Here is a 16,403-nt window from a genome sequence, read left to right as displayed (position 1 = left end):
ACAGCTTTTCCACTGGCTTAACTTCTAAAAACTGTTAGAAGCAAATGCCATAGAACTGCTGTCACTGAATCTGCAGCACAAGTCATGTACTATTCATGAAGAGAAAAGCAAGCATTTTTCTCTGGATTGGATATTGTTTATGAAAGTACTGTAACTGAAGAAAAAAAACATGCCTTCAAAGATAGCAAGTTAGTTTGTCAATTTTTCATACTAGAAAATGAAAAACTAAGGAGTTTTTCAATTGTAAAATGTACAACTGTGCCAACAGCTGTTAACTGAAAGTGAGTTTCACAACTAAAACCTTACGGTCCTTGCTAGGCTGATCTTTAGAGCACTAGAGTTTCTTCCCTAGTACCATGCTTGTGTACAACCAGATATATCATAGACGCATCATAGATCACAACACAGATGCATCAGGTCCTGCCTTTAAATCTACATTTCACTTCTACACCAGGCAGCAGCTATGCCAAACTAAGGCACTTGGTTACCAGGAGGAAGGAGAATCAATTTCTTATCTTGGAATTTCCTTAATTTATATACAAAAGAAAAAGTACAGAAAGATCCATTTTCTCTGTGACTTGTGCCAATCTGAAAACAATGGTATGCTTTGTACGAACAGGGTACTGTCACCATGGGTGGAATACAGAGGCAGCTGTATTCCAGGGATGAGCACTAGAGATGAGCAATGTGCCTACAGTGATACAGTTCAATGATAATTTCATTTGTTCTTTACTGCAAAGCTTTAAAAATGCTGAATTTACATATCCCAGAAGATGCCTGAAAGTTTTGTAGGTCCAGCCAGCACAAAACCTCACTGAGATTTTTATTTTATTCCTATTAATAGTTTAAATGGCCCTAGTTAAGCTTAAGTAAAGTTCACCAGAGGTTTTGGTAACACTTCTTCCTCCTCCTCCTCCTTCTCCTCCTCATCTGACAGGAATATGTTATTGCATGTAAGTAGTTAAAAGTATTTTATCAAAGCATCTTAGTTAACGTTATTATATTAATGCATATACTCTTCTGCTTCTGAGGTGAAAAACTCTCCCAGTTCCTCTGCTTGACAATTATCTTTCAAAAAAAAGCTTTATCAATGAAATAATCACAAAAACCCCTCATGTCTCATCTAACAGGATAAAGTTGAGAAAGGCTGAAGACACCCTGAGCTGAAGAAACCCTTATGAGGAGTCACAAGTCCCAACCAGCCATAAGAAAACTCCATTTGGGGCAATTCTGACAAACATTGAAAAGTGCAATTTCCCACTGACAGAGCTCAAACAACAGCCTGCTCCTTTCCCTATGAATTTCTCTCTTTTCCTTGAACATAACTCATTAATCGCACTGAATACTGTTTTCTCCCTCTTTCTCAGGAGGTTACACGTGATTTTGCAAGAAAAGAGCATCACCACAATGTCGAAGGTGGTACTGCTGCACTAATTCAGGCTAGCATGCAACCATATCTAGGAGAGTTAGTAAGGAGATTAGAGAGGCTTAATTCATTATGTATTTTAAGAAAAAAAAACCAAAACAGCAAGATAAATACTCTGCAGAGAACTCTCCTGATGTTAACATCTGTCTGCAGGGATAGGGACAATGCCAATTCCACAAATGCCTGTAATTTGAGTTGGAACTTGGAAGACACTCAGAACCACAGTTGCAGAGCAACATTTCATCAGACACAATTTTAGTTTGCATAACTCTTTTATACAGTAAAACTGAAAACAAATGGTTGTCTGCATGCCAGTGGCATTTCTTAAAAAACTTAATCATTTGTCTATTGAGAAAACAATAGTCCTGAGGAGCCCAACATCATTTCGAACTTCAGCAGCATACAACCATCATATTTTAACACACAAGTAATAATCAGAAAGCAAGAAATATGAGAATTCTCTTTTCTTTTATACATATAATTTTCAGATCATTTAACAAGAAATCTCCTAAAACCCTTGGCAACTCCTTTCTATAAAAATTACTCTTTTAATAAGCTCTTTACACAACTGACCATCAACAGCTCCCATACAGTTAACAAGTATTATTTCTTCTTCATGAAACCCAGCAGCTACGTGGCTAAATCTCAACCAGCATGTCCTGTCACGTATCAAGCATTCTATAGGTGATGGATAATGGGAACTAGAACATAAAAAATAGATTACTATAACTAAACTTTCCAAGTTTATTGTCTCAAAGAATGAGGGAGGACATGCTGGACCCTACCTCAGGGTCCAGCAGTAAGTGCTTATAATAAATCACAGAAGGTGGACAAACAGTAACATTTAAGAAAGGCCAAAATAGTACCCAGGGTACGCTACACAGTGCCCTAAAAACAAGTCTAGGCTTAGTGAAACTTTTTATAAAGTTGGATATATTTTTATCCTCTTTTTTTCCTTGCAGAGTTACCAGGAGTGTAGCTATCTTAATAAACTATCTTCTTCAGTTTTGTTTAGGACAGGTAGATGAAATATCTGAATGCAAGGAGCCATCCAGATTTTGAAATCATACAGAAAAATGGAAGAAAATATCTAACACCAAACCACCATCAACAAAGTGAATCAGCAAAGTGCAAAGCCTCCTTTTTTAAAAACTAAAGTTTTGTTATGTAACAAGATTCAGAAGAATGTAATCTTTATATTTTTCCTTCATCTGATAAATGACAAAGTTAAAAAAGTCTAAACGATCTCATATTCATTCATCTTTAATATTCTGTTAATAAAAAGGATTTTGCTAATATTGTATCAGCTCACACATTTTGATGGCACACAAAGTCCATCACATAGTTAATTGAACAGAATTTTAACATACACCATTTAAGAAGCTGAAAACCTTGTTTTATGTCATCAGTGTATCTCATTTCTACTTCAACAGTTCTGATGCTTTGTTTTGCACTGGGGTTTTTCATTCACATGTAACTATAAATCTCCATCACTTGTTGTGGCTTTTCAATTCTGTTAAAATTACGTCAATTTATTTCATTTGCTTCCATAAGCTACTCTCACATGATCCTTCATCAAGAAATCTTTGACCCTGACTTCCCTGTCTCCTGTGCTGACACTCAGTGATTTTATTTACTAGAGTCACATCGGATGGGCTTCTTCTGACATCAACAACATCCCTTTGACTGTCTGGTGATACTATTTCAGCACTGGCATCTCAGCTGTTGACTATGTATCTATCCAAGCACCAGAAGAAAAAAGGGAAAAGTAGTTCTGTGTGCAAAGTAGACCTGCTAATGCAAGGCTCACGTTTGTAAGGGCTCCTTTACAGTCAGCAGGTGACATGTTTAGTCCCAGACACTAGGCTGACTTCCATGAAGGCACGAAGTATGCATCTTATCCCACATTTTGTGATAATAGTTGTATTTATGGCTCCTTCCCTCTGTTGTCTCTTCCATTGCCTGTCAATTTGCTGAGGAGGCAGATACCTAGCAGTTACTATTTCAGAAGGAATGGAAGCCAACTAAAACAAACATTATCTGTTGCTGTCTTCTGTGTATGAAGATTTGGAAAAGTCTAATGTATCTTGAAATAAAGTCTGCGATTGGTTTGGTCTATGGATATTCATGCATGCTATCCAAAATAAGCATTCCCAGATATTCATTTCTGCCCTTTTTCACAGAACCCCTTGAGCTGAAAAGTGAAGTAAGAAGGAATGAAATGGACTGACAGAACTGCTGGTAACATCAATATACAGCTCATTCTTTTTAATGTCAGCTGAAACCGAGACTTAAATCCCGTGTGAATGGCTATGTTCTTTCCGCTAAAGCCCTTCCCTCTTCAACTTCTTGGGTCTTAAAAATCATTGCTGATACACTGCTTGCTAAATGTGAAAATCTGAAGCACCACCTGGCTTCATCATATTTTTCATGGTCTAATAAAAGAGAATATTTCATAGAAGAAATATTCATAAAGAGCATATTTCATAAAAATAAATGAGCAGTCTCAGCAAAAGAATACCATATATTCCTAGCCAAAATGGCAAAGTTTAAAGGACAACAATGGATCAAAAGTAACAGACAATTGCTGACATCTTCTCATGCACTGAGCAGAAGAATAGCATTTCTCAAAGATACAAAGAATCTCTTTAATAAGAGGTTGACAGAAGTTGAAAAACAAGTTTTAGTCTCTGTGGAAGCCTCCTGAGCCAAACAGCAACAATATGTCTGATGCAAGCACAAGCGAGTGAAGTGTAAACTGAGTATGAATTCATGTTATCTAACTTAAGAGCCTATACTAGATATTTCAATATCTAAGCTAGTCTAAGCTCTTTTTATAGTCCACACACAAACTCCGATAATTTTAGAATAAAATTCATCTGACCAATCTGTGACAGCTACTACACAAGAAGAAGCATCAGCTCCTCTTCATAAAATTAGCCTAGGACCATCAGCTCAGGTTCAGATGACTCTCAAGGTCTGCATGTCTCTTTCTCAGTCATTCTGAGCTTACTTCATAGAATCACAGAATCATAGAATCACAGAACGGCCTAGGCTGGAAGGGACCTTAGAGATCATCTAATCCAACCTCCCTGTCATGGGCAGGGACGTCTCTCAACTAGATCAGGCTACTCAAGGCTCTGTCCAATCTGGCCTTGAACACCTCCAGGGAGAGGGCAGTCACAACGTCTCTGGGCAATTTACTCCAAAGTCTTGCCACCCTCATACTGAAGAATTTCTTCCTAAGGTCCAATCTAAATCTATTCTCCTTCAACTTAAACCCATTTCCCCTTGTCCTATCAGTGGACGCTCTTGTAAAAAGTCCCTCTCCAGCCTTCCTGTAGGTTCCCTTCAGGTACTAGAAGGCAGCTACTACTTCGTTTGGTCATAGGGCCTCAGATTCTCAAGACTAACAATTCAAATACAGTATTGTAATTGTCCATTCCATTAAATCTTAAGTATGGGAAAGATAAAAGAGAACAGGCAAAACTATTGCTGCCTAAGTGGATATACTCGAAAAGCCTAAATTTGGGTTTAATACACAGGCAACATTGAAAGGCTGAATGGTTACAAGAAGACCGCAAACACTAATCTCTAGTACTTTATGAAAGCAGAAGAGGACTTTAATCAGAGGCAATACAGGATGATGGTGGATGTAAGTTTGGCACAGAAATACATACTAATAGATTATTTTATACAACATGCATATTAAAAAGACGTGAACTTGAAAGTCCAATTTAACTGCATTAGAACAACTGGATGAGTTTTAAAAACTGTATTAACCTTTTGTTGAACAATGACAACAGTAGTCCCTTGGAGATTAAAAAAAAAGACTGTGCTGTGTTGTTTTTTTAATTATTTTTAAAAAGACTAAATATTTTTGCTATTGAAAGGAAATGTAGAAGTTATTTTTCGTCCCCATATTAGAACAAAAGGAAACAAGCATTATAAAAGTAGTTACATAAACACAGGATTTCTTTCTATTATTATAGTAAAGAACAAAGCCTATTACAAGTGAATGCACCATTAAACAAAATGCTGATAGTGTACATATTATGAAACTGAGAAAAATAATCCAAGAGAATAAATGTTGAAAAGCCAAGCCCATCTATATTTGAGTCTTATTGTTAAAACTGCTAGTACTCATAGCTGCTGAGCTATGTCTAAGAAAATATGAGAAAAGCATCTAAATGAAAACAAAGGAGGTGATGTAATACATTCTCCTGGGAAAAGAATGGTAAAGAACAGCAAATGATCTTCATTGGCAAATAAATCAAAACAGTTAACAGCTCTAAATACAGTGGGAAATGCTGTTCCTCTTTGCACACAATTATTTCATAAAAGGGGTAGGCAATGTTTTGTATTTAAGCTCTCCTAATACATGATTAGTAGATGGGATCCCTTAGGAAGCATAAGATGTTTATACACAGTCTTCTACTGAAAATTTAATACAATCAAGGAACTACATCGTAAGTCAGAAGATACAGAAGTAATAGTAACAAAAAAAAAAATCAAAGATGACTATGGACAAAATAGAAAATCAGCTCCAAGATTCTTCAAAAGGCAGTCTTTAAAATATACTGGAAACCTCAGTATCTTGGATAAATTTAGACTCTTGAGATTCCTTCACTGGAACCCCATCTCAACAACATGCTGCAGTCACTTTCGGCAAGGGTTTTAGGCCATAGAGGATAAAAATATTCCTGACTAAAGCCATATGCAGTTTTGAAAGTACTTAAAATTATAAATTATGAAATGTATTATATGGATATTCAGTAAATATTGACATTTGGTTCTTATATTTCTAATTGTATACATGAAACACAGCGACATCTGCTATTAAAATCAATGAAAGCAATTGCGTAAAATACACCATCAGCTAATTACCTTCCCATTTCTTGCAAGAAAATCAAGATGCAAGAGATCTCATTGAATGTTACTGATCTGTGTTTTCAAGGCTACCTAACAGATAAAATAACTATTTACATCGGTTTCCTTGGCATTCGCTCAAAGCCGAGCTTCACCTCAGCAGGACTTTGAGCATTTACTAGCCCAAGGAGAAAAATCAACAGTGAAGAATGAGCCCTTTTGCTTTCCCAAGACTAAAGACAGCAACTGTTTGACTGTTAAGCTTTTGTGTCCTTTTGGTTTCTTTCTTTCCTGCAGTTATTATCTGTTACTTTCTGTGAGGGTTGCTTGATGCAGCTTGTCAGTGAGCATGCACACATCACATTGGATAATCTGGGAAGAGTCTGTGAAACTTGATTATAGCTCTCAGAATAAATCCAGATAGAAGTTAAAAAAACATATGGAGAAAAAAAAAAAGCACAAAAAAAAGTCAGATGCAAGCTACCATGCAGACTGACACATTTAACAAGACTAAAACAGGAAATGTGGTTTCCAAATAAAACACAATATTCCAAAATACAGAATATTCTGTGCATTAAAGGCCTCTCTATCCAGTAACAATTTACCATCTCTCGATGACAGGGTCCTGTGAAAACACGGAATTTTCTAACAGCCCAGATATATTAACTCCGTGTATGATGTAATGGACATATTTCTGTGTGAACCAGTACTTACACATAAATGAATGCCAAGTCTGAACATGCACCTATGGTTAGATTCACTTGGGAATAACCAGTACTTACTATGATTATTGAAGTCAAAATTAAAAACTACAGTAGAATTCTGTATTACTTCATTCCACCTCTCATCACTATATAAACAGCAAGTTACTCAAGAAATGTTACCTAACATTATGTGACGTGATATAACGGGACCAAAAGAGTTTGAGGCCTGATTAGAGATACTTTTGGCAACTCTCATAATGATAATGTCTATACTAGGATAAAATAATCTGATATGTCAAAATTCAAGCTTATCTTTTTTCCACCAGATTCAGAAAAGCACATTAAAAAATTGTAATTCCTTCCACAGCTGTACCGTCAAAATACACAGGAGAAAACTCAGAATATGCAAGAAAACAAGGAACAAGAATTCTACAGAAGACAAAAATATTAATGAGACAAAAATTGCAGTGATAACACGTTGCTTACAAAGTCCAACATGAAATTTTAAACACACGTGAAGAAAATACAAACATTATGATGTATATAAAAGTCCAAAGAAGACCTAAGGGATGTTAGCATTCACCAGCGATATGCTTCTAATGCACAATGGATAAAGTAATAATATCTAGACAACACTTCTCTGTAATAATAAAAATAATAAAAACTCATCTGTAATAATAAAAATGCCATTCTATTTAAATGTAATACAGGTGTTTTCCTTCATTTTTTTGTTAATTACCTTTCCAGTATGTATACTTCATGACTGCATGATTAACTATATCTTTCACTGAATATGCCACCAAAAAACTACTACCCAGAATCTGGAGCACTTTTTGCAGCAAATGAACTTTTATATTAAAAAGTAGATGCTTCATGATAAAAGCAAATACACTGATTTTAAAAATAACTATACATTCAGTAACATGTATAAAATCTGTGCAAACTATCCTCTTGTTCTGAGAAAATTTAACAATTTTTATCAATATCTTCTTCTAAGAGCAGACTAGGCTTGTCAGGCTGTTGCTTTGATTACGCAATACCCCACCAGATCACATACATAAAGCTTTACTTTTCAATTTATTTTGAGTTTCCCTTGAAGCAAGCTTATTTAATAAATTTTTGTCTGTTGCCTTAAGCTTGGACTTCCATTTACTCTTCCTCATCTGTTTTATTACTTTCTGTGTGCTCTGATAATACAGCCTTGCGAGATAACATAAACTCAATTCTTGAGAAACAAAAAGCTAGGAATTTGTGTAACTGACTAATGTAAAATCATATTTTTTGAGAGAAAAAGCAAGCTACAACTTAGTCAAAAGACTTTGATTTGTGTCAATAACAGAAGAGCAGAGTAGAGTAGAAACATACTCAAATGGCAAATCTTACAAATTCTCGACTCGTCTGAGTTAAAATGTTGAGTCACTCTAACTTTTGAAACTTGCAAGTGGTGATGCATCAGCAGACATATTGTAAGTATGCAGTAAGAGAAGATTAAAGAGCAAGAAAAGGAAAACTCTCCAAAAAATTCCTGAAGAAACATCAGCTCTCGGATAGTTTTGATCCACTCAAGCACCTCACCCAATGGCCCCTGCTCTGAGGGGAAATGGTGGCTCTCGTAAGCACCGTCCCTTCCCCAGCTCATTTTTTAGGTTTGCAAGTGTAATACAGACATTGGCACAGTTTCAGATGTCTCTGTTGTTTAAATAAAGCATGTTCAGGAGCAATGGGTGAGGCCATACTTATTTTAGAGGCAGAATCTTCTGAAACACATTGGAAAGGTGACTCTAAACCTCTCTAATTTTAGAAAATGCATCTATAAAAACAGATTGTACTTGTCCATTCCCTCTTCTAATGCATACTCCATTCACTCCAAATAACTGAATAGATTTTAAATGAGACTAGCAATTCCTGCAAATTAAAAAAATATGGTTTTTTTCTTCTTCTTCTGCACAATGGGCTAGACAGAATTGTAATTCAGAAATTACTTTACTTTTCAGTACTTCTGAACACTGAAAAGAGAAAAGAAAAAATGACTCATGCCATTGACTCTAGAAAAAGTAATATCCTACCACAATATTTTCTTGCCAACTGGAAGCAGGGAAAGGGGAGGAAAAAGGAATATTCATGTATTTTCTCTCTTGTTCAAGTGCTTGCAATGTACTACCAGAGGAAAGATCTAGCAGCAAGATCTAGGGGAGAAAAACATTCCATCTGTGAAATGGACCTTCACAAATGAAGAGTGCAATTATCTGCTACCTGAATGGCATAGACATACAATAGTAAAATGGTAAAAAAAACCAAAACAAACAACTCAGCAGACAATTTACCCCATCAATAGTTTTACAAAATTTCATGCCTGGAATTTGGCACCATAGGGCCACAGCACTACCTCTGGGCACCTTCCCTGGCCTGACTGTTTTGTGGGACATGGGAAAAAGACTCTCTCAGTCAACCAGGTTAATCTGTTCCGTGATATTTTAATATTGGTAAATGAAAAACTGTGTATCTGGAAGACTCCTGTTTTGATCACACAGTGTCATTTGTACTTCAGAAATATCCAAAACTATTAGGCAACACAGTGAGAATATAATGCAGAAACAAGATATCCATATATGCACCTGACATCAAAATATATCCTTTTTTTATAGACAGGAGCAACCTCTATTCATAGAGTTGAGGAAATGCTACTATTTCACAGTAAAACTATCACTGAAAAGCTGCCTCTAGTTCTAACAATCATCATTCAAGGGGAAGGCAAAAGGATCTTTTCAAATTCAGAGTGCATAACCATTCCATAATACATTTACTACACAAACAACTGTGTAGAAGTGCTACTGATCTACATATGAATGTTTTACTGTCTTTTATTTAGAAATCCCTACAGCTGTACACAGTTTACATGATTTGATATGTTTATATCTTAGATTAATAAGATATGAAACTACAGATTCGCTCTATACTCAGCTGTCTTCTGTCCAGGTTTCTATTTTAGTTGGAATATGACTAATAAAAGCAGGTTTGTTTCTGTTTTCTCAACAGTTTCCATTTGCACATTGATAGGCATTTTTCAAGAATATAAATCTTCGAAGGTTGTTGCCAGTTCTTATGAGAATTGGAAGTAATTTGGGGAAATGCAGAAAGCTAACTAGCACAAGTTGAAGAACTGAGCTTGAATTTGCACCTCTGCTTTTCTGGATTCAGTCTTCCACCACACATGCCTGTCATTCCTCCTGTACAGTCAGAGCTGCCAGCCCAGTCATGCTCATTGACCTATTTAGGGCAACTGTGAGAAATGCCACATTCCTGCATCTAAATATTTGTAGTAATTTAAGGGAAAAAAATATTCCAAAGCTAGCATGCAGGAAATAACTTGAAATAGCAACCCACAAGTCCCTGAATTGTGGCACATGAAGAAGTAGCTGCCCTAGCACCTGCCATATATTTCTCTCTTGCACAGTTTAGTACTTAAATGTCTGTAAAGAATGTTTCAGATACACATTTACAAAAAGTGAACTGACCATTGTGATTCACAGAATCATAGAATCATACCGTGGTTTGGCCGGGAGGGGATCTTAAGGATCATCTAGTTCCCACTCAACCTGGTTGCTCAAGGCCCTGTCCAGCCTGGTCTTGAACAACTCCAGGGAGGAGCTTCCACAGCTTCTCTGGGCAATCTGATCCAGTGTCTCACCACCCTTACAGAAAAGAGTTTCTTCCTAATATCTAATCTAAATCTACCCTGCTCTAGTTTAAAACCATTGCCCCTTGTCCTGTCGCCCTTGTAAGCAGTCCCTCCCCAGCTTTCCCATAGGCCCCCTTCAGGTACTGGAAAGCTGCTATAAGGTTGCCCCGGAGCCTTCTCTTCTCCAGGCTGAACAGCCCCAACTCTTTCAGCCTGTCTTTGTAGGGCAGGTCCTCCAGTCCATCTTCATGGCCCTCCTCTGGACTCGCTCCAACAGGTCCCCATCCTTCTCATGTTGGGGGCCCCACAGTCCTGCAGGCCGGGGACGTTATCTGTACATTAGTGGCACACGGATATGACCAGCCAGCTATTTCGCGATGCCTACTGAGGGCAAGGGAAGGTTTTCATGTCCAGCTTCCTTGAAGCCATCGTGGCTGTAGCTGGACTGACGTCTGACTCCTGAGCAATCCTGATGGTTGGTGCATGGTCACTGTACCAGCTCTCACATGACTGGGTCTCAGACACCAAGACGGCTTCTGAGAAACTGCCTATGTGAAAATTTCCTCCAAGACCAGCGTCTTGGCTTTTCCACATTGTGTGAAAGTAGCATTTAAAAGATTTGAATGCTTTCTACCTCAGCTGAAGTTCATGGTTAATGGTTTAGGTTTAAATGCTAACACACAATTAATCTTTCTAAAGCTCCCACAGCTCACCATTGCCAGTACTGGATTTACAGATACAATCAGTGCAGGATTGCTCGGCAGCCCTGAACTTGTCAGAGCTTCTCTCATAAGCTACCAAATAAACACAGTTCTCATTCCTCTCTTAAGCATCCATTATTAGATTAAGATTTTTATGGTCAGATGAAACCCTTTCACCAGTGGTTTGACTTCTATATAACACAAGCCATCAGTCTTCCTAGATTTCATACCTGCTCTGGCTGGATAATAGTATTTTAACTAAATCATGTCTCATCTGTAACATGTAAAATTATTGCCTCCAAATCATTGATAAAGATATTAAATATTTCAGAGCTGAAAAAACCCCACTGAAATACCATAAAACCACAACTACTTTATTATTCCTCACAGAAATATATGGTTTAAAACACATTTTGTTTAACACAGGCCTGCTTTGTTCTTCCATTGGTTCAGTTTCTTAAAAGGAACAATATGAATTCAGATGTGTTACTGAAAGTAAGAGTCAACCAAAAGCGTATAAATTGACTTTAATATTAGATTAAATTAATTTTTAATAAGCCCATGCTACTCAGCGTAGTTATTTTACCCTAAATTCCTGGTAAGTCAAACTTCCTGATTTTACTCAGTTCATCACTACCCAGCTCAGCATGGTCCAGAGGCTTTTACCAGAGTTTTTTAAAAGATCTGGGCAAAACATTATTTGGACATTCTCACTTAAAGATCTTGACAGATGTTTAAGGTTTTTGTTTAACATATTCATTAGCTGTTAATAAAATGAAAAATAAGACCTCTCACCAAGATAGATAAAACTGAAATTTAAAAAATATTCACCAGATTTATACTGATAATATATTTTCCCAGGTACCACCATTAACGTAAAGCATCAGGAACAACAGAAAAACTCTTTCTTAGTGTTTGTAATTAATCTGGATTAAGTTTCTTTTCTTTAATGTCTTTGTCCTTTTTATTGCCTATAAACCCAGTTTTTTAACCTGATTTCTATTATTGCGTTTTCCTGTTTGGCTTGTTGTGGTTTTTTAAACTGCCAGTTTTCACATCCCTGTAAGCCCGGCTGATTTGTAACCAACAGGCTCGTTTATTTTGTGAGAGTTTAATAACATGTTTTAGCAAACAATCCTCACCCACATTTTACTGTTTAATTGTTTTCCCTTTATTCAGTTTGATTACTTCTATCATATTTAAACCATCACACTTACAGTGCTGAGTACATGTATTTTAGATAGGTCTCCATTAGGTTGTAGTAGCTTGTACCTTGACAATCATTCTTTTTTCTTCTGCAATGTTTCTTTAACTACTCCAAAATGGTTCCCATATATCGCTGTAAAATTAGATGAATCCGGAGATCACATTGCCTCAGGATTTCCAACACCACTTGCATACCAGCACCGAGATTAGTGCCTGAGTATGTTTTACTGGGACTGAAATCCCACCTGAGAAGCACCATCCTCACACCTGAAAAACACACAGCTACTGGGTAAGGCACAACCTCTAGTGAGATTGTCATGGTCCGTAGGAAAGAACTAACACACCAAATAATGTTTTAAATGCTTTGGGTAAAAATGTGTTATCAGCTACTACTTGCCTCCAACTTGTCAATGACTTATGAAACAGGCATATTATTTTTGGCAAGAGTCAACACAGCTTCTTTTGGACACTCAGTCCCAGAGATTACATGGAGTAATTTACTAGTTCAGTCATGCAAGTCTTTCTACTAGGTCAATTTTTCTCATAAGTAAGCAGTTTCGATTTCTCTTGCTTGTTATCTAGGTAATTGTATAAAAATGCTTTATTTGTCTCTCTTCTCTTCCCTTGGTTTTATGAGTAGCAGGATAGTACCCCAGCTAAAAATATCTCTGCTAAAACCAACAGTAACAAGGCTTTTAATAATCATGAGAAATTGAGTGAGTTGCTCCTCAGAGTTACTGTTTTGGGTTGCGTACACAACAAAACAACACAGGATGAGAATTTGTGAAGTTTTTCTGGCAATTTGCTTTAGAGCAAGATTTAATCTTTCTGGAGAACTTGCAGGTTGTGCACAACCACATTACAGTTGCCAAAAATGCATATTTTAAAACTTTAATTTTAAAGCACTGAGGCCCCCACAGAAAGGGAAAAGGAACTGATCTAAATGGAAAACATCTGCACATTTCAAAAAATATGTTCAGCATAATTATTATTTATATGTGCTAAGTTACGAGAGTGATTTCTATTGTATCTTACTATGGAAAATCCTGGCTAGAGAAAGAAAATGTATCACAAAAATATGGTTATTTGTCCAAGAGGTTTAGATGTTAAGATAAGGAATTGCAGTGCAATTCCACAGCAGCTTGACCTAACATAACCATCTTAGCCAGCAAAATGTGATCTTTTTTCAGTCATTTCAGTTCTCTGCAGTGGCTCACCACCTGGTTACACAAACACTAGTGTTAAGAAGGGAATGGGAATGTGCTGCTGGGGGCAGAAGGAAGGTGCTAGAGGGAAGAAATTAAGGGAACTGGGGCCCCACGATCCCTAATTTTGACTGAAGTACCCAGGGAACTGCACTCAGACTCCAGTTAATGAGTGTCACCAGGCCCATGCAGTCTCTTCAGACAAGGGGTACACCAATAGAATCCTACCTGTCCATAACCCAACAGCAGAATTCAGAGGTCTTATTCCCAGTTATAGGTGTTAGATCTGACACTGTAACATCTGTAACAGGTCCCCAACTGGAAAAAGCCTCCAAACATCTATGTTTTGAAGTGCAGGCAAACACAAACCCGAAAGAGCAACTGTGCTGCCTCTAGAGCTGACCATAACTATGGTTCACAGCCTTGATTTCTCTCATGCGGATGGCTTCTCCTCACCCCTCCAACAACCCAGATAAGCATAAACGGCACTCATCCGTAAGCGAGTATAACTCCTTGCACTATAACACTGGAAAAAAAAAACAAAACAAAAATAACTCTTTCCTCAAACTCCCATTTGCTCAAACCTATTATAAGGTCTCTTGTACTAGTAAATTTAGATGGGTTTTTTTGACTGCCAGGCAGCACATGCGTGTCTGAGCTTGATAACACCTGGGCAAGCATGAAAAGCACCCCAACAGAAACAGTCCTGTCTGATACTGCTAACACTGGTGCCTGCAGCCTAAAACAGGCTCAGCCACTGACTGCACTATATTTTCATATTTCATACAATGGCCTAGGTTGGAAGGGACCTTAGAGATCATCTAGTCCAACCTCCCTGTCATGGGCAGGGACGCCATCTCTCAACTAGACCAGGCAACACATGGGGACCGAGCGGGAATCGAACCCACGACCGCAGTGTTGTCATTGTTGCCAGCACTGCGCTCAAACCACTGAGCTAACCAGCCTCCACTGATATGACAAAACTGAGGCAGTTCGTAATCTAATCCTAAAATACAAAGCCATAATCTGAAGTGAAACAACAAACGGCATCCTCCTGATCAGACAGTAAGTATTTCAGAGCATTGAAAGAACCCAAGTCACATGATTTTTATGCATCTCATAATACTTTAGGTTTGTCATTCTTTCATGCACATTCAACTCATCGTTTAGTCACAAGAACAGTGACAGGAAGTCACTGGTATGGGTAAGCTCGCATCGTTATTTTTGTTTATATATATATAGAAATATTTGATATCTTTCAAGAAAATAATACAATATAAAAATTTAAAAAACCCAATGATACTCAAACATAAAAGCAAAATGCAAAGCCTACTGCAGCATCAAAAGTAGTTGATGCAATTAACTATCTAGAAACATTCAGTAATAGATTTGATAACTGGCCCAGCTCCTCAAACCAAGAATAAAAGCATTTTACAGCTAATTAGATTTGCATATGTTTGATACGGCTATGTGCTACAGTGTTCAGACACCTCACAAGTCTGTCTGCTTTCAGAAGTGGGTTCTTGGGGTACAGAGAGAGAGGGTAGGAGGCTATTTCTCAATTCAGTAATGCTTTCATGATTTATTGTCTAAATTATCCCAGCAGGGCAGGGGTAGAGGTATGTATATAAAGCTGGAGATTCACACACCCAACCCAACAATCAAGAAGTCCCAGCTAAATGTACGGGAATGTTTTATTTAGCTATAATACACAAAACCCTCTTATAAAATTATCATGCATAAGTAACACCTGCATCATTTACAGTATAATGTTTGTTTACTTCTGCTAAAGCATAATGATATTGCTGCTGATATTTAATTTGACATCATACAGTGTCACTAATTCGAGTATCTTTCAGAAAAAAAGAAAAAAAAAGAATGAAGAACAGGGGCCAAGTAATTAACTAGTAATCCCAAGCACCCTGGAAATATCAAGAGCCAATTTCCAACTACTTTAAATCTCTGCACTTTACACAAATGGGAAGCCAAGTTAGAGTGTATGGGCCACTGACTTGGAGCATTAAGACCCCATTTTGGGAAAATCCATAATATTACAGCACTTCCTATAGCTAAACCCAATATGCAACTGAAGTACATAGACACGCATTCCCCAGAAAGATAGGCTATAACTTCAAATTGTTCACCAAAACAAGGGTCACAGTCAGAATTCACATCTGAAACCAACACAGAAGAATTCTGCAGCAGAAGTGGAGAAAGGATGCTGCCTTAAATTGTATTTATAACTCTATCATCTCTCTCTTCTTGAGGAGTAATTTCCCATACTGCTTTTCAACATGTATAATGTATGCAGCACATTTTCACAGACAACAGCATCCTTAATTACTTGAGACTTACAAGATAGTCTACACTGTGCATTGGGATGAGATTTTTTCCATAGGACTTATTAGTTGGTACATAATCAAAGCCAGTATCATAACAAAGAGAACCAAATTGCTATAATTCCACTTTTATATAGTTCCCTTCAAACAGCTAATACTCACTACACCTCAGAAAAGGATTTACCTCGTTATCTGTTCCCACATCCAACATCACTGGTAGACATTCCTGAGGTTTAACTCCTCCGCATGCCGTATAAAGTGCCAGTTTACCCAC

The 16,403-nt window shown here is 37.3% G+C and overlaps 1 protein-coding gene across 1 annotated transcript in view; it reads right to left on the bottom strand.

Annotated features, from left to right (window-relative positions):
• Window positions 1–16,403, bottom strand: part of ME1 (malic enzyme 1, NADP(+)-dependent, cytosolic) — a 135,489-nt gene that overhangs the window by 88,957 nt on the left and 30,129 nt on the right. The window contains exon 4 of the mRNA XM_009872449.1: window positions 16,314–16,403. This exon is cut by the window's right edge and continues 99 nt beyond it. Coding sequence (XP_009870751.1) covers window positions 16,314–16,403 — 90 coding nt within the window. The remainder of the gene's footprint in view (window positions 1–16,313) is intronic.

The sequence above is a fragment of the Apaloderma vittatum genome, unplaced genomic scaffold (assembly GCF_000703405.1).
Source record: "Apaloderma vittatum isolate BGI_N311 unplaced genomic scaffold, ASM70340v1 scaffold3387, whole genome shotgun sequence".
In the NCBI taxonomy this organism is placed as follows: Eukaryota; Metazoa; Chordata; class Aves; order Trogoniformes; family Trogonidae; genus Apaloderma; species Apaloderma vittatum.
This window is presented reverse-complemented; position numbering and strand designations above follow the sequence as displayed.